A 24,753-nucleotide genomic window follows, 5' to 3' on the forward strand; every position below is an offset into this window, starting at 1 on the left:
GAGGAAATGTCGCCATAAAGAAGTAATGCACGCTCAACAATATACTATGCCTGTCGTTGTGCTCCTAGATTTTTAACAAAAATTTAATAAATAAATGTTAAGCTAAACTACTGAGACACAGAATGACATTTAACAGATGAAAATAGTTACCATATGTATCACCATGTGCATAAAGTCAGTGGCATAGCCATCATTTCAGAAGTGTGTGCGGGGGTGGGGGGCAAAGTTATTGCAATCAAAATGGAAAGGAATTTAACAAGTTTTGAACCATTTTTATTTATGAATGAATAAAATTCACATCGTCCTATTTCAGCCTGTCAAATTTGAATCTGATGTACTTAGTCCTCATTATCTCTGTTTTCAACATTCATGGACATCAACTGGCTTAGGAAAATCTATCAACATTTTTGCCCATTTTCTGATATGTTTCAAATGAAACAAAACATTCCCATTCCTGACAACTATGTCCATCCATTGTGTCTGAAAACATCTGCAAGGGAAGGGTTTTGTGTAACTTAGTAAAAGAGTTTGGCTCCACCTAAAGGTCGCTTTTTAGCAAACCAACTGCAACTTTTGTTGAGCTGCTCGACATACATTATTTTGTCTCCTCTGTGTGCTCCTCCAGATACCCCAAGAATCGTTCAGACGCCCAGGGCCAACACGCATACCAAAACCAAAGGGTTACGCTTCTGTAAAAGGGACAAGCGGCAACGGGGTGCTACAGATCGGGAGCCAGTCATTGCACACTCCTCTTAGTGGCAAAGACCAGCCTGTGCACACGTCTGCAGCGCGCAGAACTACCACCACCACCACCAACAACCCAAAGCTTTCCAACCGTTGACTTTAATCTAATGTCATGGCTTTATAACAGATGAATGACAATATGTGATTTGTAGGAGGTCATCCTGTATTCGGCTTACAATCTGATGATGACTGCAGAAAAAAAACATATACAGAAGCTGTTTTAGTTTAGTTCTCATCATGTCACCATCACTGCAACCCAGGTGAAGAGAAATAGGAAGGGCAATTCCAAAAGCTGTATGTTGAGTATATGTAATTTATTTTTTATCAGTTTGAGGAAAAAAAACAGATGGAGTCAAACTTTTTTTTTTTTTAATGATAAGTGGCAATAAAAAAATGTAAATGTGTAAAACAGGTGACAAAATGCAGCTGCATCACACTTTTAAAGTCTAAATAGTTGTTTTTCCCTCCTGGTTCAATAAAGACCTTTTATACTGTATCACACACACGTTTCAAATTCATCTTCACCATAAATTCTGCAGCAGCATTGGTTAATAGTAAAATACAGTCCATCCAGTAAGTATTCAGAATCAGAGTGCTTCACTTTTCTTATGCTCTAGCCTCATTCTAAAATGGAATACATTCAGCAAAGGCTATGAATACATATGTACAAGGGGATTTCTTTGTTATGCCCAATAAATTTGCTAAAAGGTAAAACTATTTATTCATATTGTTATTATGGAGTGTGTTTAGAATTTTGAGGAAAAAAATACGTGTGTACAATTTTAGAATAACGCTGTAACATAACAAAATGTGGAAAAAGTGAAGCACACTGAAACCTTCCGTATGTGCTATGTTATACTTGAAAAAGTATTCATGCTGCATCCTTAAATGTTTTTACTTGAGATTCCCTGACACTTCAAGTCCAACTTGTTCAAATCTCCTCCTGTCCTCACATTGTCATCCTGTTGCTGATCACGTGGATGTCAGCGTTGTTTGCATGGCATTGCTCAGCAGGCACAGGAAGTGCTTCATCTGATCGCCTCGCTCTGTGGCACAAACCCAAGAGCGTGAAGGCCCCTCCAGGATGAAGGCGTGCTTCACATCTAAGAAAATATGACGCAGTTGAGTGAAGAAGAGCGGCAGCAGCAAAGTGCGTGAAATTATGTCTGTATGTGACTGCTTACAATGTGAATGCGTGATCCTCCGCACAGTCAGACTGGCGAGCGTCACAGAAGCGAGGAACGTGTGTGTGCTCCTGTGCACTACTGTGAAAGGTGTGTGCTGCTTTTTCCTCCGCGTCAACACCAAAATATCAGAGAACAGGAAGAGGCTGACATCTGCCACATGCTCGTAGGTCCTAATCAAACATGACCCACACATAATTTGATCGTATGCAACATTAACATCTGAAAAAGCAGCATTGATACTTGAAGCACACAATGTGTATTTGTCATGGATATTTCTGGATGTTTGTGTGGCCAGAGCCTGTAGTGAGCAGCAGCAGAATCACGTCTCCACATTCAGAATCAAAACAAGCACAATCTGTACTAAGTTCAGGTGGGGAAAGTGGAGCAAACAATTAAGATTCATGATTCATTGTGGTGTTATGAATAGAAATTGTGTTAGTATTTTAAAGATGTTTGATGGGTGAAAAACAAGGAAATGAGAGATGAGAGAGAATTTGTTAAATTAAATCACCACCTGAGAGACTCTGGTATGTGGTCATTGGGGCTGTATATCAAAGCAGCTTCCTGACTGGTTATCAACTGACGGTTTCCCTCTCTGAGCCTCTGTATGCAGACACACACAAACACTAAAAAACTTGCCCGAGTGTACAAATGTTAGAAAGAGAAAAGAGGCGTAATTCTACCGGACAGTCTTGGATCATCTGCTGGGTTTCCTCCAACAGCCGGTCTCTTTCACAGTTGCGCTTCAGCTAAAACGAGACAAAACATATTGATTGTATTCTTTTTGAGGAAACACAGTGTTCACTGTTCATGTGTGTGTTTGTTGTTCTACATTTTGGATGAACTTTGTGTATCGCTGCATGGTGTTAAGGGCAGAGGAGAGGTGTGCATGATCAGGGTGACTGTCATGTGTATGCAAAGTCAGAGCTTGCAGCAGAGTTGTGTACTCCTGGATTCTCCACACTGGACACAGCAGCAGCTCCTGTAAACTATGAGAGCAGGCGTACACATGAAAACAAACAAGAATCTGTCAACATCTAATGTCAACAGGAGTACAAGCGTACACAAGTCACCTCAGCATGTGTGTTGCAAGAGTTCTGTCAGTTCTCTTCAAGAAAGCTCGAAATGCTGGCTTTGCATCCCTGCACTGACAGGCATACACACAAAATTACACGTATAGGACTGTTGATAACCAAATAGACAAACAAAACAGAATCATAACCATTTAAACAATCTAACTGAGTGAGTGTAGTGTAGTGAGCTGTATAAAATCATCCATCCATCCATTTTCTGAGCCGCTTCTCCTCACTAGGGTCGCGGGCGTGCTGGAGCCTATCCCAGCTGTCATCGGGCAGGAGGCGGGGTACACCCTGAACTGGTTGCCAGCCAATCGCAGTGTATAAAATCATGCCTTTCACAAAGATTGTCACTTTCAAAGGCGTATTCATTTCACACACTGTTTATTATTGTGATTGTAGCTAGTAGTGGTATAGAACTTCAGAGCATCACCCTGAACTATTTCTAACTTTTATTCATTCAATTATTTATTCATTTGGCTGCATAAGAGAGCCAACATATTAAACACAGCTTTCAGAATTATACAGTTTTGTGTAGAATATGTTCTAAAAATCTTGTACTTAATATCAATAGAATGTGCAAGTAGTGGAAGTGATTACCTTGTCAATGGTACTTAGAGCAGTTGTGTAATTGTTGAGATAGTTCGTGTACACTCTGAAGTGTGTGCACAGTTTCACGCACACATCGCCAACACACTGCTCTGCACCCCAATGCTGCAGTCTGGCATCTAAATCTACCTTGAACCCCCTGTGACAAACAGGTGGGAAATGTCCAGAGACAAAAACTAAACAAGAAAGCTGAGTGTGGAGGTTATACTTTGTGCATACCTGTTGAGGTCCAGAATTTGTGCAATGGGGCTCAGCACAACATGCATGTCAGCAAAGCTGAGAATGGCTCTGTTGGAATTGAGGGCTGCTGTGAGAGGCTCCTGGTATGCCTTTAATGCAGAGGAGGTCAAGGAAAACTAATCAATAAAGTATGGAACTTTAAAATATAAACAATCACTGCCACCAAGCTGAGTAAGTTTGGAATGATTCTGATCTGGTATAGCGATAGTTGTGTCAATCAAGCAAAGTTAGTTTGACATCATAACAGCATGACACAATAAAAACCCACCAATCTATTCAACAAACAATAAGTGGAATTTGACAAAGTAAACAAAAAAAACATCCCATATTTTGTGTTCTCCTTGGCATTTGGCTTTATTTGAGAACAGGCACTTTTTTGTTTTCTTCCAGTTCTATTTCCTTTTTCTAGAAGTGTCCAATTAAGATTGCAGTTTGGCTTGCTCCATCTTTAGGTACAACATATATCGCAGTGGTAAAAACAGAAGGGTGCTAAAAAGCAGTACAGTGTGAAACACTTGAAATTTGTCTTTTTTTTCTACCTATGCTACAGTGATAGAAAGACAACGTACTAAGTGCAGTGGACAACGCAACATGTTCCATCAAATAAGTAACCGCGTGTTAGTGCAAAACAAAATCGTCTAGCACTGTTTAGTAATTTTATGGACACAATCCATAAACGAGGCACTCATAAAGTGAGCCTCTTATCCATAATCATCAGGTTCTGAAGACGACAGACCTTCACAAGAGCACTCAGTCTGCTGATGTACAGAAATTCGCTGAGTTGCAGCTCTCTGACAATGACTCCTCTCCAGTCAAAATGCGTCTGGAAGCAGAGGTGAGCAAAGATGAAGGCATGGCTGTTTTCTGGCACGGGGAGAGAACATATATAGCTTATCACACCTGAGGATCCCCCGACACCAGAGAGCCATGAGACACTTGTTTTTCCTCTCTGGCCTCCTCCTCGTCACTCCATTTTGTCAGGAAGGCAGCGAGAAACTCAAACGGTCTCATCTGAGGATGCAAGCATGGGGGTTGTAAAGAGTGGTCGATTACTTGACTTTACTACTCCACGATAATGTTCACAGCTTAATCATTTTTCATTTAAAAAAAAAAAAAAAAAGCCACATTCGAGCAGGATTTGAAACAACGTTTCGGACCCGCATCAAAGTGGAAGGAGCGCACACGTCAATGCTCTTGTGTGCTAACATGTATGTTATGTAAAATGTAACAGCTGATTTGCTGCTTGTTGTTGATTTAGTTGCTCTTCTGCGCAGATTCTTCATATGAGCTGCCCATTGTAAGTGAAGACAGATTATTGCAAAAGTTTCCGTCCTGTGATTTCTATGACATCAGCAACTAGTCGACACCGACTTTACTTTCATCACATTAGAGTCGACTTTAAAGAATCTGAAGTACGCAACTCCTAGCAACCACGTTAACATCTGTTCAGGTGATCACTGAAGTAGTCCTATTTACCTCTTCCTGTTTGGTGAGAACAGTGAGTCCTTCTGTGAGCGCCATGCTAAGGTCTTCTGACAAACACAGATCCTCAAGACGGACTCTCTCCCACAATGAATGACCTGTACAATCACCAGAATTTGAAAGACACAGCATATTCTCACAAGCCTACGATAGTGTGACACCCACCCAGAGCTCTGCCCCAGGCTTGAAGGCCAACCTGCTGAAGCCGGAACTCCAGACAGCTTTTCATCTCCCCGAGTGCTTCCTCCATCCACTGTACCTGTCTGCACCAGCCCTGCAGGACTGGCTCACTGATGTAATGGAGCGCTGGCCCTCCCGGGTGTGGGTCAGAGAGCCCGATGGCACTGATACTACCATCAGACCAATCACCAAAGACTGAGGATGGGTAACAAACACCTGGGTTTTGTTCATTTTAAACGGTGTATCATTCTATTCTGTAAAACTGTGGCTACAGGACTCACTATTTTGAAAACTTCCAGTGGCGAGACCCATTGGTGCCCAAACCTTCAGACCTGTAACAGCGGCAAGCTTCTGCATGAATGCCATGCCTGAGGCTGAGAGAGATGAGTGGGTGAGACGCAGAGCTTTACTGAATTCAAAGTAAGAATGGGGTACACCCACTTGATGCCGCACATGGCGAGAAAATGTCAATCCCACCGCTTTGCTCAGCAGGGGCCACTAGCATGGACAGTTTTTCCCAGAAATCTCGGTGGGCTGGAGTGAGAAGGGTTCTGTCTGATAAACAGCTGTCTGCAGGAACAAAGTATATTCATGAAAACAAAGAAAAAAACATACAATTCAGAAGATCATCATTGTACACTTAAGGATTAATAGATGCTGTTCATTAGGACTAAAAAAAAAAGAATCACTTCTGGGTTTTTTAAATGTAAAGAAAATGTATGAATTCTCACTGTGAAATAGGTGGATTTCCTCTGTTCCTCCTGGGGCTAACAGGCCGAGCCTTTGAAAGGTGCGCCCAGAAACAGCCTCCTCCACCTGGCACAACAGTGCCGACAGGGTCCCTCGGTGGTCGTAGAGGACCACAATTACATCTGCCTTGACGCCGCTCAGCACCAGCTACATGCCACACAGGCAGAAAGCAATGGTGGCAGGTAAATCCCTTTCCACCCCTATGTTCAGCCATGTCTTCTTGAAGTTGATGGATCACCTCGTAAGCAGGAATTCTATTTGAGACCAACAGCAAGTAGGTTGCAGGATGTCTGTAGATGCTGGAGGACTGTAGTGGTGCAGGTCTGGAGATGTAGTTAGACAGTGGGCCACTAACTTTGTTCAGAAAATATTTAAACAGCAGCTCAACTTATTAACAGTTACGATATGAAGAAATGATTTAAAACCTTGTGCACTGGGGCACAGTCATGTGGGAACAGGAAAGGTCTTTTCCAACTTGATCCCACAAAGTCTGAAATGTCCACTAAATTCTGCCTATCTAAAATCAGGAAGTTGTTGTTTACAGTGTTCAACATAAATGAGTGCAACTAGATCGACTTTACGCCGATCCGATCGGTGTGATCGTTATCGGCCCATAATTAGCATTTTATGCTGATCGGCTTTCATGTCATAATTCGCCGATCCGATCAATGATCAATCGGCTCCGCACAATACATCTAACTCTGCGTCGCCGTTGCGTATGAATCCAAAAGCTAGTTTATTTTTAGCTTTGTGGCGCAGTACTGTAACTATCTAACGGGCAATAAAGGTTTTTATTTTTCAATCTTCGGTTAAAAAACACATCATCGGTGTGGGACTATTTTGCGGTGTCTCAGACACGCAACATAAATTATTTGCAGTTCTGCATTCTTTTTGTAAAGTGTATGTTAAGACTGTCTGTATGACATGCCAATAGAATATTATTAACATATTTTGAAAAATCATCTCTCTCTGGCACCATTTTATGTCTAATTTGTAGACTTGTCCCGCCACAAGAACAGCTTATCATAAACTGTAGAGACAGAAGGCATGACCCACGAGATGTCAATCATTTGCCGTGCACACACACACACACACACAGGCACATGCTGCAGCCTCGCACAGACTTTATTTTATTTACCTCCGGTTAGCAACAAGTTAAAAAAGAAGGCACTGAACAGCTTGAGACAAAACAAGGGTAAACGTACTGTATGTAATGGTGATATTTTACGCGGTTTGCTTACCGTGCACGTTCAAAGAGTGGACGTCTCATGCACGTTCATGTTAGTGGGGAGCTTGGCTTTGGTCAGAGACGAGAAGTAGGGAGTGAAGTGAGCATATATTCAAATCTTGCTAGCAGTTTGAAAACTGCAAACTCTGCTTTTAGGTGTGAATGTAAGTGTGAATGGTTGTTTGTCTGTATGCACTCTGCGACTGACTGGTGACCAGTCCCGGGTGAACCCTGCCTCTCGCCCAAAGTCAATTGGGATAGAATCCAGGTCACCTGTGACCAGAATAACCGGTGTTGAAAATGGATGGAAGGAGGGAACAATTAATTTTAAAAATGGGTTTCTCCAAGAATTCAACCACAGGTTGAGGCAAATCATCAACATAATTTTGAAAATGTATCCTGTGTTTACTGAGAACTGCTATCTTACAGTACTTTTTAAGTTCAGTGTATGTTGAACACTGTTTATTACAATTTCAGATTGTCATTAAATACATTTCTGACCTGCTCATGTTTTTCTCCAAGCTCAGGCCACTGCTTGTGGTCAGACTCAAGCCAGGAGGTCCAGAGGTCCTGAATATTGTCCCAAGGATGGTTGTTTGGCTCTGGATGCTACGACTTCTAGATTCCCCCAACTTTGTGCTGCTGCTCCAGCCTTTCCTGGTTCTCATTGCTATTCCTACAGATAGAAAAAAAAAAACATTCAATAGGCTGTATTCGTTATGCTACCTTCTTTGTTTTTACTCTACTCACTCTTCTCCTCTTGAATATTTGCTCTGATCATCTGCCTGATTCTGCTCTCTTTTAGTCTCTCCTCTTCTTCTTCTACCTCTTCACATGGTTGGTTAAATGTCCGGTACTGGTGTGCTGCCTCACGAGGAGTCAGCCAGTCCAGTGTGTTGAGACAAGAGATGAAGTGGTTCTTCCAAGCGCCAAACTCTTTTTCTCCGGGTGTGTAGGGAAGAAACCAACCTTGTCGTATGCAGCGCCTCGCCCACAGACAGTCCTGAGGTATATTTGAAGCCACAAGGATTAAACTCACCAGACAGGTCATGTACAATTGTTGGCCTTATGACTTTCCCACCTGTTCAGATAGAATCCTCCAGTGCCAACTGACTTGGGCGGCAGAGCAGAGGTCCAGAGGGGGCAGGAAGGACATGATGTAAAGTGACAGGAAACGGGGTAACATCGCTGTGAAATCCACTTGGGTCAACGGAAGTTTTTCAGTCAGCAGATCTCTACAGTACCTGCTCGGGTGATTGACATATTTTGTTGGATGGAGGTCTGATGTGCGCATTTTACAGGAGAGAAAAAAAGGGCATCACGTCACCTGAGCTGAGGCTTGGTGCATCGTGTGAGAAGAGAATGCAGCATGTGTTTCCTCTGTCGGTCAGTCCACAGATCAAACCAGTGGAGCACTAAACTGATCCTCTCTTCAAATAACTGCGGGGAAACAAACATGCTGCAGCAATGGTACGACTGCACAGTACTCCAGCTAATAAGCTCAAAACATTAAAATTATTATTATATTCAAAAGAAACAAGCCTTAAGATAATATAAGACGGTGCTCTTGTTATAAATGGTTCATTTCAGAATTGGAGGACAATTTAGGCACCAACATTGTTTGTTTTCAAGAAAATACGTAATAAAACATAGTATATATTTGATTTGTCCAGCTCAATTATCAACTATACACTTTTTATGAGATATTTTATTTGTCATGTGCTGTATTTGGCACAATCTTGTTACATATAGGCTTCTCAGGCACATGAAAAACAAATACAGGCGCTTAAAAAAATATTGCTGCGTTAATCTTTTATAATTAGTACAATTTTATTCAAATGCTAATTTTATTTTAGTATTACTCTAATTACAGTAGCAGGTTTAAAAATCAGTGCTAATGATGTTTTGATTAGGCGCACATGCTAGTTGTGTTAGCTGCTACGCTAGCTGGTCAAGAACTTAAAATGTATTTTATCTGTTATATTTGAAATGCAAGTTAGTCATCAAGAAAGGACAAATAAAATACAATAAAATCCCTTTTAGGGGGTGCTTAAGAGCTAGGAACAATAAATAATATTCAGGAATCAGTTACAATAGATACATTTTTGTCTCAAGACAACTATACGTGCATGTTTCTGTATGTATAAAATATCCTGTTTTCAGGTGCCTGGGTGCACAAAATAAATCAAGCGTACCGTTGATAGTTGAGTTAGACTAAACGATGCCTGTTTTTTTCCTTGAAGCCATAAAAAGAACAACTTTTCAGAAATGTCGGTGCCTACGGTGATGGGTCACTCTAGATTTTGTTCACAAATTTCTATTTGTGTACGCGAAAGCTCTTAAATTGTGTCATTTGGTGTTGCGCTGACCTGCATTTTCTTGATGTGGTTGCTCAACGGGGTCCAGCAGCTGAACAGAGTGTGGGAGTTCAGCTTCTTCTCCATGGATGATGCCTCAAAAAGCCGCGTGGAAAGCACCCATGACAATTATCTTCAACATATGCAAATCATGTGGCTCCGGGTCACCATGGAGACGCACCAACACATTCCTTTCTATACGGCGCCTCCTGCGGGTGGCAACCTCTCAATGTGCGAAAAGTCCGTTAGGACGGGCTTAAAAAAAAAATAATAATAAAATAAAGCAAAAAAAAAAAAAAAAAAAAAAAAAAAAGAAAAAAGTCCGCCAGCGAGTTGTTTTGTGCCTTCTTATCGTTAACATTTTAAAAGAACATTACGAACCTTTTGTGGGCGTGTGATTAAAGTTCTGATTTATTCAGTCCTATAAGCGCAGCTTCGTGTTATAAGCACAAGGTGGAGCCTGGTGAATGTCCAATGAAATCCAAATTCAAACAGCAGTTTCTAGACGTTTGCGCCAACAACACATCTTAAATGTGAAAAATGGCAACCACACCATCAAACAAAAAAATTCCAAAAAGTGGATACAGAGGCAAATTGTTATGTACCCTTTGCAGTCTGGTAGACGAGCATTTGAAAGGTTCTGCCTGTCACAATACGTCACTGGCATGAATAGATGAACAAAATATACATTTGTAGTAAATCATTTTTGGACCAATTAAGTAAAATTGGATAATTCCCAGCGACACACCTGATGATCTCTCATGGCACACAAATGTGCCGCAGTGAATTGTTTGGCAAGCACTGCACTGTACTCTACTTCCACATAAAAAAAACTAAACGAACCTTTCTTTCAAGGAAAAATGCTTACTGAAAATCTGCAGAATGTTTTTGAGGAATGTTTGCAGAAACGTGATTCATTTATTTTATTAAAAACAGCAGCATACATGTTTTTAACAGTTTAACCTGTGAAGAGAATTCATCCCCAACATTGGCTGACACTGACAGTGAAAGCAGCAAGTGATTGATTACAATTTGCATGTGAAGAATTACAATAACTAAAAATGCTTACATCACAACACAATTTAAGGCATGGTAGTGAAATCAATATTTGGATTACTGGACTGTTTGCAGCCCAACAGAGAACATACAGCAGCTGAAATAAGTATTTAACACGTTACCATTTTTCTCATTAAATATATTTCCAAAGGTGCTATTGACCTGAATTTTTTACCAGATGCTGGGAACAACCCAAGTAATCCATACATACAAAGAAAGAAGAACTAATACGCTCAGAAATTAAGTTGTGTGTAATAATATGAAATTACACAGGGAAAAAGTATTGAACACGCCAACAGGTATTTATTTAATACTTTGGACAAAAGCCTATGTTTGCAATGTCAGCTTCAAGACACCTCATGTATGAAGAAACTAGTTGCATGCATTGCTCTGTTGTGATTTTGGTCCATTCCTCCACACAAGCAGTCTTCAAATCTTTAAGGTTCTGTGGGGTTCTTTTATGGACCTTGAGTTTCACTTCTTTCCAAAGATTTTCAATTGGATTCAAGTCAAGTGATTGGCTGGGCCATTTTAGCAGCTTTTTTTAAAAAACATTATTATTTCTTTGAAACCAATTGAGAGTTTCCTCTGCAGGATGCTTTGGATCATTATCCTGCTGAAAAGTCCACCCTGGTTTCATTTTCATCATCCTCGTAAATGGCAGCAGATTTCTGTCAAGAATGTCTCAGTACATTTGCCCATTCGTCGTTCCTTCAATAACGTGAAGTTTACCAGTACAACTTACTCAAAAGCAGCCCCACACCATCATGTTATTGTATCTGTCATTATTATTATTATTTACTTCTTCAGGCTCTGAAAGCCATGATGGAGGCTAAATATGAGCCTGCTCAGAAGAAGGCTAAGGATGAAGTGGCAAAGGTGGCTGCCGTAAGCCTTACGTGTGACATGGATGCCTACCTGGCAATAATAACTTGCCATTTTGTGGGGGGGGGAAGCCTGTTTAGTGCTTTTGGGAGTGCAGGCATTCCCCCAATCCCACACTGCAGAAAATCTAGGTCATGTGAAAGCCTCCCTGATGGAGGAATGGGGAATCACTACGAAGGTGACATGTATGGTCACTGACGGCGCACCAAACATGGTTGCCTGTGTGAGGGAGCTGAAACTTCGCCATCACATTTGTATTGCTCACACACTAAATTTACTTGCAAAAAAGAAACTTGACCAGTACACTGTGCTCTTTGGCATCAGGACCAAAGCAAGGAAGCTGGTTGGTTACTTCAGAAGCAGCACCACTGCTAAGGTATGGTATTTCCCTTCATTCCAACTTTATAATGGTAATAATTTGTTCGTAGTTCCACAACAGTGATTAATGGCCTACTCATCTGTATCTTTGAAGGAGACGCTTACACAAGTACATCTTAATATGGGGCTGAACAACACGAAGCGTTTGCAAGAAGTGGAAACTTGATGGAACAGCACATATTTGATGCTGCAACGTTTATTTGAACAAAGGGAGCCAGAAGGAGCAGCTTTAGCAGGCCTAGAACATGACATCCCCTTATTGACATTGGATGAATTTAACATTGTTGAAGCGTGCCTTTCCCTGCTGTCTCCCTTTTATGATGCCACTGTAGAGCTGTCTGCAGAGGAACACGTGTCTGCCTCCAAGCTAGTCTCCCCTTGTTGAAGATGCTGGAGCAAACCCTACAAGAGGAAATGACCAAACCAGCACCAACAGTTACACTACAAATGGGAGATCAACTCATCAGGCAACTCCGACATAAGCTATTCACATTACAATCAATGAGGCTCCACCTACCTACACACCTGGATCCTCGTTTTAAAGCGATATGGTTTTTCAGCCCCACTAAAGGCACAGAAGCTATAGAGACTGACCTCTGAGCACATCAGTGTAATGAAGTACGAAAAAAACAGAGAGGAAATCCCAGAGGCTTCCACATCTCATGCTGTCACTCGAGGTAATGTATTCATTTAAATTTTGAGAGGAAGTATTCCTACCAGAGCACTTACTAACATGATCTGTTTTCCTCTTAGGTAGCACACTGTGGCATCGTTTTGACAGCAGCGTCATGGAAGCACATAAGTCAAGAATTGTTTCTGCAGATGCCACTGTCGAGATCCAGCGCTACCTATCTGAGCCTAATTGCAGCAGGATGGAAAACCCTTTATAGAGTACTGGGAGAGGCGCAAATCACTTTACCCCAATTTGTACACGCTTGCTTTGGGGTATTTGTGCACCCTGGCATCTTCTGTGCCATGTGAAAGAGTATTTTCAAAGGCCGGGTAGGTCATATCAAAGAAAAGGAATCGATTAAAACCACAAAATGTTGAGAAACTATTATTTCTGAAGAGAAATTAATAAAATCTCCCCTGTTCTTTACATCATAGTCCAAGCACAAGCTGCCATACTGGTACATCTCAATAAATTATAATAGAGTCAAAAGCTTAATTTACTAAAGTAGTTCAAAAAGTGAAACTAGAGATGTATCACACACACTGAAATATTTCATGATTTCTTTTATACATGTATAATTTTGATGATTACAGCTTACAGCAAAAGACAACTCCAAACTCGCCATCTCTAGAAACAAGAATAGAATGTAAAACTATTATGAAAAAATGGAATTTGTTTTTATTGTAGAATTTAGGCAGGAATTTGCCCTCTGAGAAGTAGTTTTTAACGACTTTATTTGTACGACTACTGAAATCAATTGAGTTTTCTACCACATTCGATTTTATTTTTTTAGACGTACCCATATATGATTACTACCATTTTGGGAACAGTTACGCGCACAGAATACGTTCAAACAATATTTTCTTATTTCATGTCATCACAATATTTGGTCAAACATTTTTTTGTCATTCATAGTCATTTCCAAGAGCCACAACAAATGCTAGATTGCAATGCATGACACATTATGTGGCCTGAGATACAGTTGCCTGTGATTATACACATGGCCAGCAGGTGGTTTCGTGTGCACATGAATCACCAAGAAATGAACCATTACTTGAACCAATGGTCTAAGTGTTATGATGCTTCATGGAGCTGCATCTCGCCATCACTAGTTTTTAGAATGATGTGCAGTGCCATTTCTCCTCCAAACATCGTGTACATTATGGGATCCAAACAGTTCAATTTTGCGCTCATCCGATCAGACTATATTGTCACAGCATTTAACTGGCTTGTCCAAATATTGTTCAGCAAACTTTATATGAGCTTTGACATGCTTTTTTTTTTTTTTTTCCAGCAATGGGGTCTTGTGTGGTGAGCATACTACAAGCCATGGCGGCAGAGCACATTACTCACTGTTTTCCGTGTGACAACAGCACCTGCTAATTCCAGGTGTTGATTAAGCTCTCCACAGGTGGTCCTTGGCTCGTGGACAAGTCTTGTGACTATTCTTTGCACTCCTCTTTCGGTAATCTTGCGAGGAGCACCTGATTGAGGCAAATTTATGGTGATATGATTGGCTTTCCACTTATGTATTATGGTCCCAACCATGCTCGCTGGAACGTTGAGAAGCTTTGATATGCGCCTGTAACAAATGCCATCGTTATGTTTTGCTACAATTAGCTTGCGATGGTCTTGAGACAGTTCTCTGCTCTTACCCATCATGAGATGTGTCTTGACTCATACTTTGGCAATGAGATCTTTTTGTAGGCCATCAATTAGGACTGAACCAGATTATATTCACTTGCACTGACAAGGGGCTGAATTGCTGTTTTATTAATGATATATTTTAGGTGTTGTCTTGGCTTTTCATGCTTTATTGCACCTCCATTTCTTTATATGTTCAATACTTTTTCCCGGTCTCATTTCACACACAACTTAATTTCTTAATTGTTCTTTCTTTGTATGTAAGGATTGCTTGGTTTGTTTCCAACATCAGGTGACATTTTCAGGCCAATAGCACCTTTGGAAATATATTTGATGAGAAAAATGGTGATGTTTTAAATACTTATTTCAGCCACTGTACATGTGGAGCATTTAATCTTGATGCTTAAAGGTGAGAAAACACATTTTTTTACAGATGGTAACCACATATTGATAAATCTGTTTGATTACACACCAATTGACTGATAATATAAAGTGCAACAGAGTGCTATAATATTGTTTGCAGCCACACAATCAATCTATTGTCATGTTAATTCAAATCACTTTGGTTAGAATGTAGACCTTCCTCTACAGGACACTGTTTGTAACAGCAAATAGATGCTGGTGATCAGTCAGACAAGATAGTAAATATGAGTGCCTAAACTACTGGGATCTTAATGTTGAGTAAAATTAGAATGCAGCCCTCACATTACACGCATTAAACTTTGCTTTTGCATCTCAGCGGCAACAACCATGTTACCCGCAGTGACTGTGGCGGAAAGGCAGTCACAAGCTGGCAGACTTCGGAATCTCTTGGCTGTCGGTCAGATTCAGTTTCTGTCTGAAAAGGCAAGTTCAGGGGAAACACAAGCACATGTCTTCTAACGCAACAACAGTTTATACATCTCACATGAGGTCTTGCGGGGGCCAACAAGGATACATAGATGAACTTAGCTCCTCCAGCTGAAAAGAAAAATTATAATTAGATTTTATTTTTTTTAACCATAATTCCTAAGGTTCTGAGACTATAGAGGATGAAGAGACAAAACAAAAATATTGAGATATAATATATAAATATATAAATATGTTTATGTTCATAAATATAGAAAATAGCGCATTCATTGACTTAATTTCTTCCCCAAGTTTTACTAATTGCACACCAAAATGGAATTCAATTGATGTTTCCCTCAAAATCCTATATACAATGGAGCAAAAAAGTATTTAGTCAGCCACCAATTGTGCAAGTTCTCACACTTAAAAAGATGAGAGTCCTGTAATTTATATCATAGGTATACCTCACTTACGAAAAACAAAATGATAAAAAAAATATCCAGAAAATCACAGTCTGATTTTTAAAGAATTGATCAGCAAATTATGGTGGATAACAAGTATTTGGTCACCTACAAACCAGCAAGATTTCTGGCTCTCACAGACCTGTAACAACTTTAAGACGCTCCTCTGTCCTCCACTCATTACCTGTATTAATGGCACCTGTTTGAACTCATCAGTATAAAAGACGCATGTCCACAACCTCAAACAGTCACACTCCAAACTCCACTATGGCCAAGACCAAAGAGCTGTCAAGGAACACAAGAAACAAAATTGAAGACCTGCACCAGGCTGGTAAGACTGAATCTGCAATAGCTAAGCAGCTTGGTGTGAAGAAATCAATTTATTAGAAAATGGAAGACATACAAGACCACTGATAATCTCCCTCGATCTGGGTCTCCATATAAGATCTCACCCCGTGGGGTCAAGTGAATGACCTGCAAAGATTTGGGACCAAAGTAACAAAGGCTACAATCAGTAACACACTACGTTCCCAGGGACTCAAATCCTGCAGTGTCAGACGTGTTCCCCTGCTTAAGCCAGTACATGTCCAGGCCCTTCTGAAGTTTGCTCGAGAGCATTTGGATGATCCAGAAGAGGATTGGGAGAATGTCGTATGGTCAGATGAAACCAAAATAGAACGTTTTGGGTAAAACTTTGGAGGGAGAAAGAATGCTGAGTTGCATCCGAAGAACACCATACCTACTGTGAAGCATGGGGGTTGAAACATCATGCTTTGGGGCTGTTTTTCTGCAAAGGGACCAGGATGACTGATCCGTGTAAATGAGAGAATGAATGGGGCCATGTATCGTGAGGTTTTGAGTGAAAACCTTCCATCAGCATTTGCATTGGAGATGAAACATGGCTATGTCTTTCAGCATGACAATGATCCCAAATGATCCCGAGCAATGAAGTGGCTTCGTAAGAAGCATTTTAAGGTCCTGGAGTGGCCTAGCCAGTCTCCAGATCTCAATCCCATAGAAAATCTTTGGAGGGAGTTGAAAGTATGTGTTGACCAGCAACAGCCCCAAAACATCACTGCTCTCGAGTAGATCTGCATGGAGGAACGGGCCAAATTACCAGCAACAATATGTGAAAACCTTATGAAGACTGAGAGAAAACATTTGACCTCAGTCATTGCCAACAAAGGGTACAGTGAGTACGGAAAGTATTCAGACCCCCTTAAAATCTTTACTCTTTGTTATATTGCAGCCATTTGCTAAAATCATTTAAGTTCTCCCCCCCCCCCCTCATTAATGTACACACAGCACCCCATATTGACAGAAAACTGAATTGTTGAAATTTTTGCAGATTTATTAAAAAAAACTGAAAGCCATAAGTATTCAGACCCTTTGCTCAGTATTTAGTAGCACCACCCTTTTGAGCTAATACAGCCATGAGTCTTTTGGGGAATGATTTTTCACACCTGGATTTGGGGATCCTCTGCTATTCCTCCTTGCAGATCCTCTCCAGTTCTGTCAGGTTGGATGGTGAACGTTGGTGGACAGCCAATTTCAGGTCTCCCCAGAGATGCTCGATTGGGTTTAAGTCAGGGCTCTGGCTGCGCCATTCAAGAACAGTCACAGAGTTGTTCTGAAGCCACTCCTTCGTTATTTTAGCTGTGTGCTTAGGGTCATTGTCGGAAGGTGAACCTTCAGCCCAGTCTGAGGTCCTAAGCACTCTGGAGAAGGTTTTCGTCCAGGATATCCCTGTACTTGGCCGCATTCCTCTTTCCTTCGATTGCAACCGCTCATCCAGTCCCTGCAGCTGAAAAACACCCCATCAGCATGATGCTGCCACCACCATGCTTCACTGTTGGGACTGTATTGGACAGATGATTAGCAGTGCCTGGTTTTCTCCACACATACCGCTTAGAAATGAGGCCAAAAAGTCTTGGTCTCATCAGACTAGAGAATCTTATTTCTCATCATCTTGGAGTCCTTCTGGTGTTCTTTAGCAAACACCATGCAGGCTTTCATGTGTCTTGCACTAAGGAGAGGCTTCCGTCGGGCCACTCTGCCATAAAGCCCCGACTGGTGGAGGGCTGCAGTGATGGTTGACTTCCTAGAACTTTCTCCCATCTCCCGACTGCATCTCTGGAGCTCAGCCACAGTGATCTTTGGGTTCTTCTCTACCGCTCTCATCAAGGCTCTTCTTCCCCTGATTGCTAAATATGGCCGGACGGCCAGCTCTAGAAAGGGTTCAGTTCGTCCCAAACGTCTTCCATTTAAGGATCATGGAGGTCATTGTGCTCTTAGGAACCTTAAGTGCAGCAGAATATTTTTTGTAACCTTGGCCAGATCTGTGCCTTGCCACAAATCTGTCTCTGACCTCTTCAGGCAGTTACTTTGATGATTCATGATTCTCATTTGCTCTGTCATGCACTGTGAGCTGTGGCTTTCCTAATCGAGTCAAATCAGTATAATCAAAAACAGCTGGACTCCAATTAACCTGTAGAACCATCTCAAGGATGATCTCAAGAAATGGACCACACCAGAGTTAAATACAACCCCAATTTCAATGAAGTTGGGACGTTGTGTTAAACAAATAAAAACAGAATACAATAATTTGCAAATCATGTTCAACCTATATTTAGTTTAATACACTATAAAGACAAGATATTTAATGTTCAAACTGATAAACTGTAGTTTTTAGCAAATAATCATTAACTTTTATTTTTTTTCAATCTGCAAAAATTTCAACAATTAAATGTTTTTCTGTCAATATGCTATGTGTACCTTAATGAGGGAAAGAAATTAACTTAAATGATTTTAACAAATGGCTGCAATATAACAAAGAGTGAAAAATTTAAGGGGGTCTGAATACTTTCCGTGCCCACTGTATGTAACAAAGAATTGAGATGAACGTTTATTGACCAAATACTTATTTTCCACCATCCATCCATTCTGTGAGCCGCTTATCCTCACAAGGGTCGCGGGAGTGCTGGAGCCTATCCCAGCTATCATAGGTCAGGAGTCGGGGTACATCCTGAACTGGTTGCCAGCCAATCGCAGGGCACGTATAAACAAACAACCATTGCACTCACATTCACACCTACGGGCAATTTAGAGTCTTCAATTAACCTACCATGCATGTTTTTGGGATGTGGGAGGAAACCGGACTGCTCGGAGAAAAGAACCTCCAGAATGACAAAGTGAAATAAAAAGTTTTTAAACGTTGCCTTCCTTTGGATGTTGCCTAATTTTGGGCAGTTTGTCTCATTCTTCAATGCAGATCCTCTAAAACGCAAAGCATCAGTGCAAAGCCATTTTCTGATCTCCACATTGGGTTCAAGTCTGAGCTTCAACTGTGCGACTGGAGGATATGCATAGACGACTCCCCAAGGCACTCTTTTGTTGTCTTGGCTCTTCACAATGCTGAAGATTTTTTTTTCTATCCTTTCCCAAATCTGTGGGGTCTCCAGAAAATTCCTTTGACTTCATAGCTTGGTTAAGTGTGGGACCTTCTATCGATAAACGTGTCGCTTGCCAGGTCATGTCCAATCTGGTTTGACCACAAGTGGACAGCAATCAAAATGCAGAAACAATGACGATTTGAAGTGCCATACCAATTGGCGTGCTTACTGATATAGTAAGTACAATAATTTCATTTTTAATTTGCTAACGCAAAAACAGTCATTATGACATCTTTCATTCTCACCGGTGTTTTCATCTGCCGCAAGCTAACACAAATGCCGCACTGCTAACGCTCGCGGAACAAGTAAATAAAATTTTTGGGAAAAAAAAAAAAAAAAAAAAAAAACACCCCGACTCACCCCTCATTATGCTCAGGGACATTAACAAAGCTAAACTTAACCACAAACTCCCTAAATACAAGCAGCACATTGACTGTCCTACCAGGGAAAATATCATTTTAGACCACTGCTATACTACGCTAAATAACGCATACCATGCTATTGGCTGCGCAGCTCTGGGCTCGTCTGATCACTGCTTAATTCACTTAATACCAACATACAGGCAAGAACTTAAATGCGCGAAACCTACGGTGAAAACAGTGAAAAAGTGGACCAACGAAGCAAAGATAGAACTTCAAAGCTGTCTAGACTGCACAGATAGGAGTGTCTTTGAAAATTCAGCTGGCAGCCTGGATGAATATACGGACACTGTCACATCCTATATCAGTTTCTGTGAAGAGGTGTGTGTACCAACAAAGTCATTTCGCACGTTCAATAACAACAAACCATGGTTCACTGCCAAACTTAAGCAACTTCGCCAGGCTAAAGAAGATGCATATCAAAGTGGGGATATGGCCCTGAATAATTGCCCTAGAAACTAGCTGACTAAATAAATTAACATTGCAAAGAGAAACTATGCAGTGAAGCTAGAAAAACAGTTTATCGCTAATGACTCTAAATCAGTCTGGCATGCATTACAATCGCTAACCAATTACAAGCGACCAACCCCCCAAGCTGGAACCAATAAAAGACTAGCCGACGACTTGAACACCTTCTACTGCAGATTTGCAAAGGACACTTTTACCCCCACCTAGCCGCACCACCGACCAACATCACACATTTGACTTCTGCGTTGACCATCCACAAACAAGATCTTCAAACAACAAAAGATTAACAAAGTGGCAGGCTTAAGTCTGCGTGGACCAGCTCGCTCCAGTCTTCACTAGATCGCTGGAACTGTACAGGACACAGCAGGTGAGGCTGCGGGAGGCCACCGCATCTACACACACCACCAGCACCGGGGCGCCCCAAGGTTGTGTCCTCTCGTCGCTGCCCTTCTCTCGCTACACAAACGACTGCACCTCAACACAACCGGCTGTCAAACTCCTGAAGTTTGCAGACGACACCACGGTCATCAGGCTCATCAAAGATGGTGACGGGTCTGCGTATCGACAGGAAGTGGGGTGGCTAGAGCTGTGGTGCGGCCGACACAACCTGGAGCTGAACACGCTCAAGACTGTAGAGATCAACATCAACTCCATCCTCAAAAAGCCCCAGCAGAGGATGTACTTCCTGCGGCTTCTGAGGAAGCACAGCCTGTCACAGGAGCTGATGAGGCAGTTCTACACAGCAATCATCGGATCAGTCCAGTGTTTGTCCATCAGAGTCTGGTTTGGTGCTGCTACAAAAAAGGTCAAACTCCGACTGCAACGGACAATCAAAACTGCTGAAAAGATTGTCGGTACCCCCCTACCCACCCTTGAGGACTTGCACGCTGCCAGAAGTAAAACAAGAGCATGTAAAATCCTCTTGGACCCTCCACATCCTGGTCACTACCTCTTCCAGCTCCTTGCCTCAGGTAGGCACTACCGAACAACGCAAACTAAAACAAGCAGACATTCCAACAGCTTCTTCACTCTTTCCATTAACTTCTTAAACAGTTACGTAACTACAATTCCATTGCAACATGCTGCCAATTTTTTGTCTTGAGTTTGTTGTCACATTTCTGTCGGGCCAATTATACATTATTTAATTGTGCACTCATTGTAGTAGTCTCGCCACGCTGCACTATTTGCATATCTGTTATTGACCAATACCAGCCACTCATGTGCCTGAGTCGCATCTGCTACAATTGCACAATCGACATTGTCCCAGATTATCGCACTACTCGTACCTTTAAACTGCATACGTTTCTTGAAGTCTCGGCACCCTTTGCACAATGGTCATTGCACCAGACTATTGTTCTATTTGTCATTTCAAACTGCTCTAATTGCTATGGGACTCTACATCTTTTTGCATTTATTAAAACAATAAATTGTACCGGCATTACCAGATTACTAGCAACCTTTTATTGCTCAGTGACAGTGTTTTTTTTTTTTCCAATTTCTTTATGTCTCAAAAGCATTCTCTATCAATTGACTGTCTGTTGTCATACGAGAGCAGCTCCAATTACCGGAGACAAATTCCTTGTGTGTTTTTGACATACTTTGCAAATGTGGAATAAAAGTGGAAAAAGTAAATACTCTTCAATGTAAGTGGTGTTTAGCAGGTGTGACTTACACTGGAGTTAAAGGGAATGGAAGCATAATTATTAACTATTTTAACTATGTCAATATTACTACTAAAGAAAAGGTCCTTAAAACAACAATGCTAGTGGTGGTCCAACAGTTTTGCACAGAACTGTTTAATGTCCAATATCTTACATTTAGAAGCAACTTGTCCATGTTGCTGTCCCGTGCTGTTTTCCTCTGTTCCTCTTGCATCTCTTCCTCCTCACCGTACAGGTCAAAGTGTAAGCGGGCCAGCTTCTCCTGCATCTCCCGCACATGTTCCATCTGCTCGATGGAACACTCATTACCTGGGATATACAAGAAAAAAGAAAAGTTTATCAACTCTTGTTTAACTTGCTGTTTGGGTGAAAATACCCAAGGCTGGATTTATACTTCAGGTCCAAGTGGCCAATTCCGATTTTTTTGTTTTTTTTGTTTTGTCTATTGACCTGTCCATTACATGTGCCGACTTCCAAAATGCATCTAAATGACCCTAAAAAAACATTTTTAATTTGAGGCACTGAAGTGATAGGGTCCCAAGACATTTTAACAAGCCTCATATTACAAAGCGGGCACTAAATCAGAACTGGGCACATAGACCTGGAGTGGAAATCTGTCTGAAGAAGCGTAATTCCAAAATGGGGACATACATTTTTTATTTATATATCAGGTTTTATTTTCTTTTTGTGCTGCCATATTTGAATTGTGCCATTCGAAAACAAAAAACAACAATTGAATTGTGTCTCTTGAGTCAAGCAGTGAAACTCCATTAATCAGCTCACCAAACGCTTGCAATTTCCCAGAGTGGAAGTCGTCGAGGAGGCTGAGAAGTCCATTCTCCATCTCCTGCACGTCAGAGACATCAGTCAAGAACGAGTGCTGGATGATGGGTGCTGCCTGTTTCTGATTTGGGCTGGGGTGAACACCGGAACCCATTTTATACTTTGATTTGTCACGAAGTCCCCTGGAAAAAACAAAACACAAATTAAAGCAGGGGTGTGGGCTTTTGACACTGAGAAAACGCATGGTGAAAAGGCCTTGAAAATCATTGAATGAGTTTGACACCCCTTAATTAAAGTATTAACTTGTGAGTGCTAGTGAGGATAAGCGGTAAAGAAAATGGATGCATGCAGCCCAAATCTTGCTGCTACCTTCTATTTTTGCTCTTCTGGCTGGAATGAGTCCCCGTGCCATGACTGTAGCCGACATGTTTCCCACCGGTAGAAGCACAGTGTTTCCGGCCAGATCCGGTTGTTGCTGTCGGCGCTGCTACCGTCACCGCAACCGCCACCGCCACTGGCGCTGGGGCCGGGGCTGTGGGCGTCCTTGGGCTCTTTCTCTTCAGTTTTCGCTCCTCCATAGCGGCAGCCCACGGTGCTCTCCGATTACCAGGGTCGAGCGCACATCAGGACAAGGCAACGCTCAACACAACCAGAACACACATAATCCCAACTCAAACCCGAATCTTTAACATCAGATTACATGAAACTAATGCTAGCTGTGAAATGTACGCATATGACACGCAGTCAAACGGATGTAATCAAGATTGGCGTAAAGTCAGCACCCTGGCAGCATGTCTACATTTGAGCAACAATCGAGAAAACTACTCAAACAAACAAAAACCCTTAGAAAATGACGCCTGTAGCCTTGCCAGGTAGCTAGCCATTAGTCAACTCAGAACACTTCCTGCTAGTTTTCATCTTTCTGTGTTTAATGGTGTTTGTCGAAAAACGTTTATGCACATTACCGCCATCTATTGGTAGGAGATCTAAACAACAACATTTTTAGGTAATTACTGCCAGCAACCACAAGATGTCGATAAGAGAACACCCGATTAAAATCCCAGTCTCAAATCGATTTTTATTTGTTCAAAATGTATTTAGAATGAACAATGAATAATAAGTTGTCGTATTTGTCTCCACGGAATGTTAGGTATTCTGCATACTAAGAGAACACAATCAAATCACATTTTAAAATGGTAAAAACATTTGGGTAAAAGTGACAAAATAGTAATGTGAGAACATTTTCTCGGTCCACTTGACGTCCCCTCTATACGCTCCCTCTTCTCGCCTTTGTGAATTTGTGTATTTGTGCTGCGTGACAGACTGAGTGAGGTGAACCATGACTAAAATTCCACAGATGAACACATTTTAGACTGAGTCCTCACAGCCATTAGGAGATGCGCGTCACATAATTGCAGTGTAGAATGCTGTTACGAGAGCCAGTTCATTCCTTTCTAATGCTTTTTGAATTATGCATTCGATTTTAGATGAATGACAACTCATTTAATTACACACCTCCTCACGCTGCTAATTCTAATTTACCTGTCGTTCAAATTCAGCGTTTACTTGAACTACAGAAAGTGCAAACTAGCATCAAAATTGCTTTGGATAAAGGAATCAAAAAGACAGTTCAGACGATTTTAAAAAATACAGAATTATTTTGCTTTGGATGAGAAAACTGTTCACTTTATTTTACTTGGATGCATATAAGCTACCTTTATATTTTAATTTCACGAGGTAAATGTATGCTCTTCCTGTGGAACTGGCATATGATGGGCAAATTGAAGAGTGTAATTTTTTCTACTTGATAGTGACTGTCCTCGTAGGAGCTATAATACGGTATGTGTAAGGTTTGCTGTGCTTAAGTAGAAAGTTTCAAGAACAGTCTTACTTTTATTACTGCACATGTAAGCTAATATTAGACCCTTTCACACCTTTGAATGCCTCTCACTTTTCCAAAACCCTGAGCTTTGACATTGTTGTTATGAGACTATAAAGCAAGATGTAAACTGCATGCATGGTTTAAATGACACAATTCAGATCTTTTTTGCTCTCAAGAGCTTGACGTCATTGAGATACAACACAAACACATTAAAAACACCTAAATGCAGAGCTAAGCTACATACCATTAATCAATTTCCATCCATCCATTTTCTACACTGCTTAACCTCACTAGGGTCGTGCGTATGCTG

The 24,753-nt window shown here is 41.2% G+C and overlaps 3 protein-coding genes across 10 annotated transcripts in view; 1 reads left to right on the plus strand and 2 right to left on the minus strand.

Annotated features, from left to right (window-relative positions):
* Positions 1-1,155, plus strand: part of filip1l (filamin A interacting protein 1-like) — a 67,564-nt gene extending 66,409 nt beyond the window's left edge. For all 3 annotated transcript variants that reach the window (XM_061677812.1, XM_061677821.1, XM_061677831.1), the window contains one exon: positions 626-1,155. In XM_061677812.1, the coding sequence (XP_061533796.1) occupies positions 626-841 (216 nt within the window). In that variant the 3' untranslated portion in view covers positions 842-1,155. The remainder of the gene's footprint in view (positions 1-625) is intronic.
* On the minus strand, positions 1,095-10,096 carry LOC133403184 (epithelial cell-transforming sequence 2 oncogene-like). Of its 2 annotated transcripts, none has more exons than XM_061677851.1 (21): positions 9,866-10,096; positions 8,824-8,936; positions 8,578-8,740; positions 8,247-8,499; positions 7,998-8,172; positions 6,507-6,591; positions 6,250-6,415; positions 5,960-6,088; positions 5,800-5,892; positions 5,504-5,713; positions 5,333-5,436; positions 4,757-4,867; positions 4,593-4,679; positions 3,836-3,945; positions 3,608-3,755; positions 3,005-3,078; positions 2,764-2,920; positions 2,615-2,680; positions 2,446-2,534; positions 1,929-2,101; positions 1,095-1,847 (listed from the first exon to the last, which is right to left on the minus strand). In XM_061677851.1, the coding sequence occupies exons 1-21, from the start codon at positions 9,938-9,940 to the stop codon at positions 1,717-1,719; spliced, it is 2,712 nt and encodes a 903-aa protein (XP_061533835.1). In that variant the 5' UTR covers positions 9,941-10,096; the 3' UTR covers positions 1,095-1,716. The 2 variants fall into 2 exon arrangements, with proteins under 2 accessions (XP_061533835.1, XP_061533826.1); XM_061677842.1 differs by having other exon boundaries at positions 5,504-5,734.
* Positions 10,097-10,751: 655 nt separating this feature from the next.
* On the minus strand, positions 10,752-23,473 carry ccdc28a (coiled-coil domain containing 28A). 5 transcript variants are annotated; one of them, XR_009768627.1, is made up of 7 exons: positions 22,931-23,473; positions 22,562-22,743; positions 21,933-22,087; positions 16,182-16,252; positions 15,963-16,063; positions 15,427-15,449; positions 15,277-15,327 (listed from the first exon to the last, which is right to left on the minus strand). XR_009768627.1 is itself a non-coding variant. In XM_061677879.1 (5 exons), the coding sequence occupies exons 1-5, from the start codon at positions 23,137-23,139 to the stop codon at positions 15,273-15,275; spliced, it is 624 nt and encodes a 207-aa protein (XP_061533863.1). In that variant the 5' UTR covers positions 23,140-23,473; the 3' UTR covers positions 10,752-15,272. The 5 variants fall into 5 exon arrangements, 3 of the variants coding, with proteins under 3 accessions (XP_061533863.1, XP_061533848.1, XP_061533873.1); XR_009768628.1 differs by lacking the exon at positions 16,182-16,252; XM_061677879.1 differs by lacking the exons at positions 15,963-16,063; positions 16,182-16,252 and having other exon boundaries at positions 10,752-15,327.
* Positions 23,474-24,753: the final 1,280 nt, after the last annotated feature.

This window comes from Phycodurus eques, chromosome 1, assembly GCF_024500275.1.
Source record: "Phycodurus eques isolate BA_2022a chromosome 1, UOR_Pequ_1.1, whole genome shotgun sequence".
Taxonomy (NCBI): domain Eukaryota; kingdom Metazoa; phylum Chordata; class Actinopteri; order Syngnathiformes; family Syngnathidae; genus Phycodurus; species Phycodurus eques.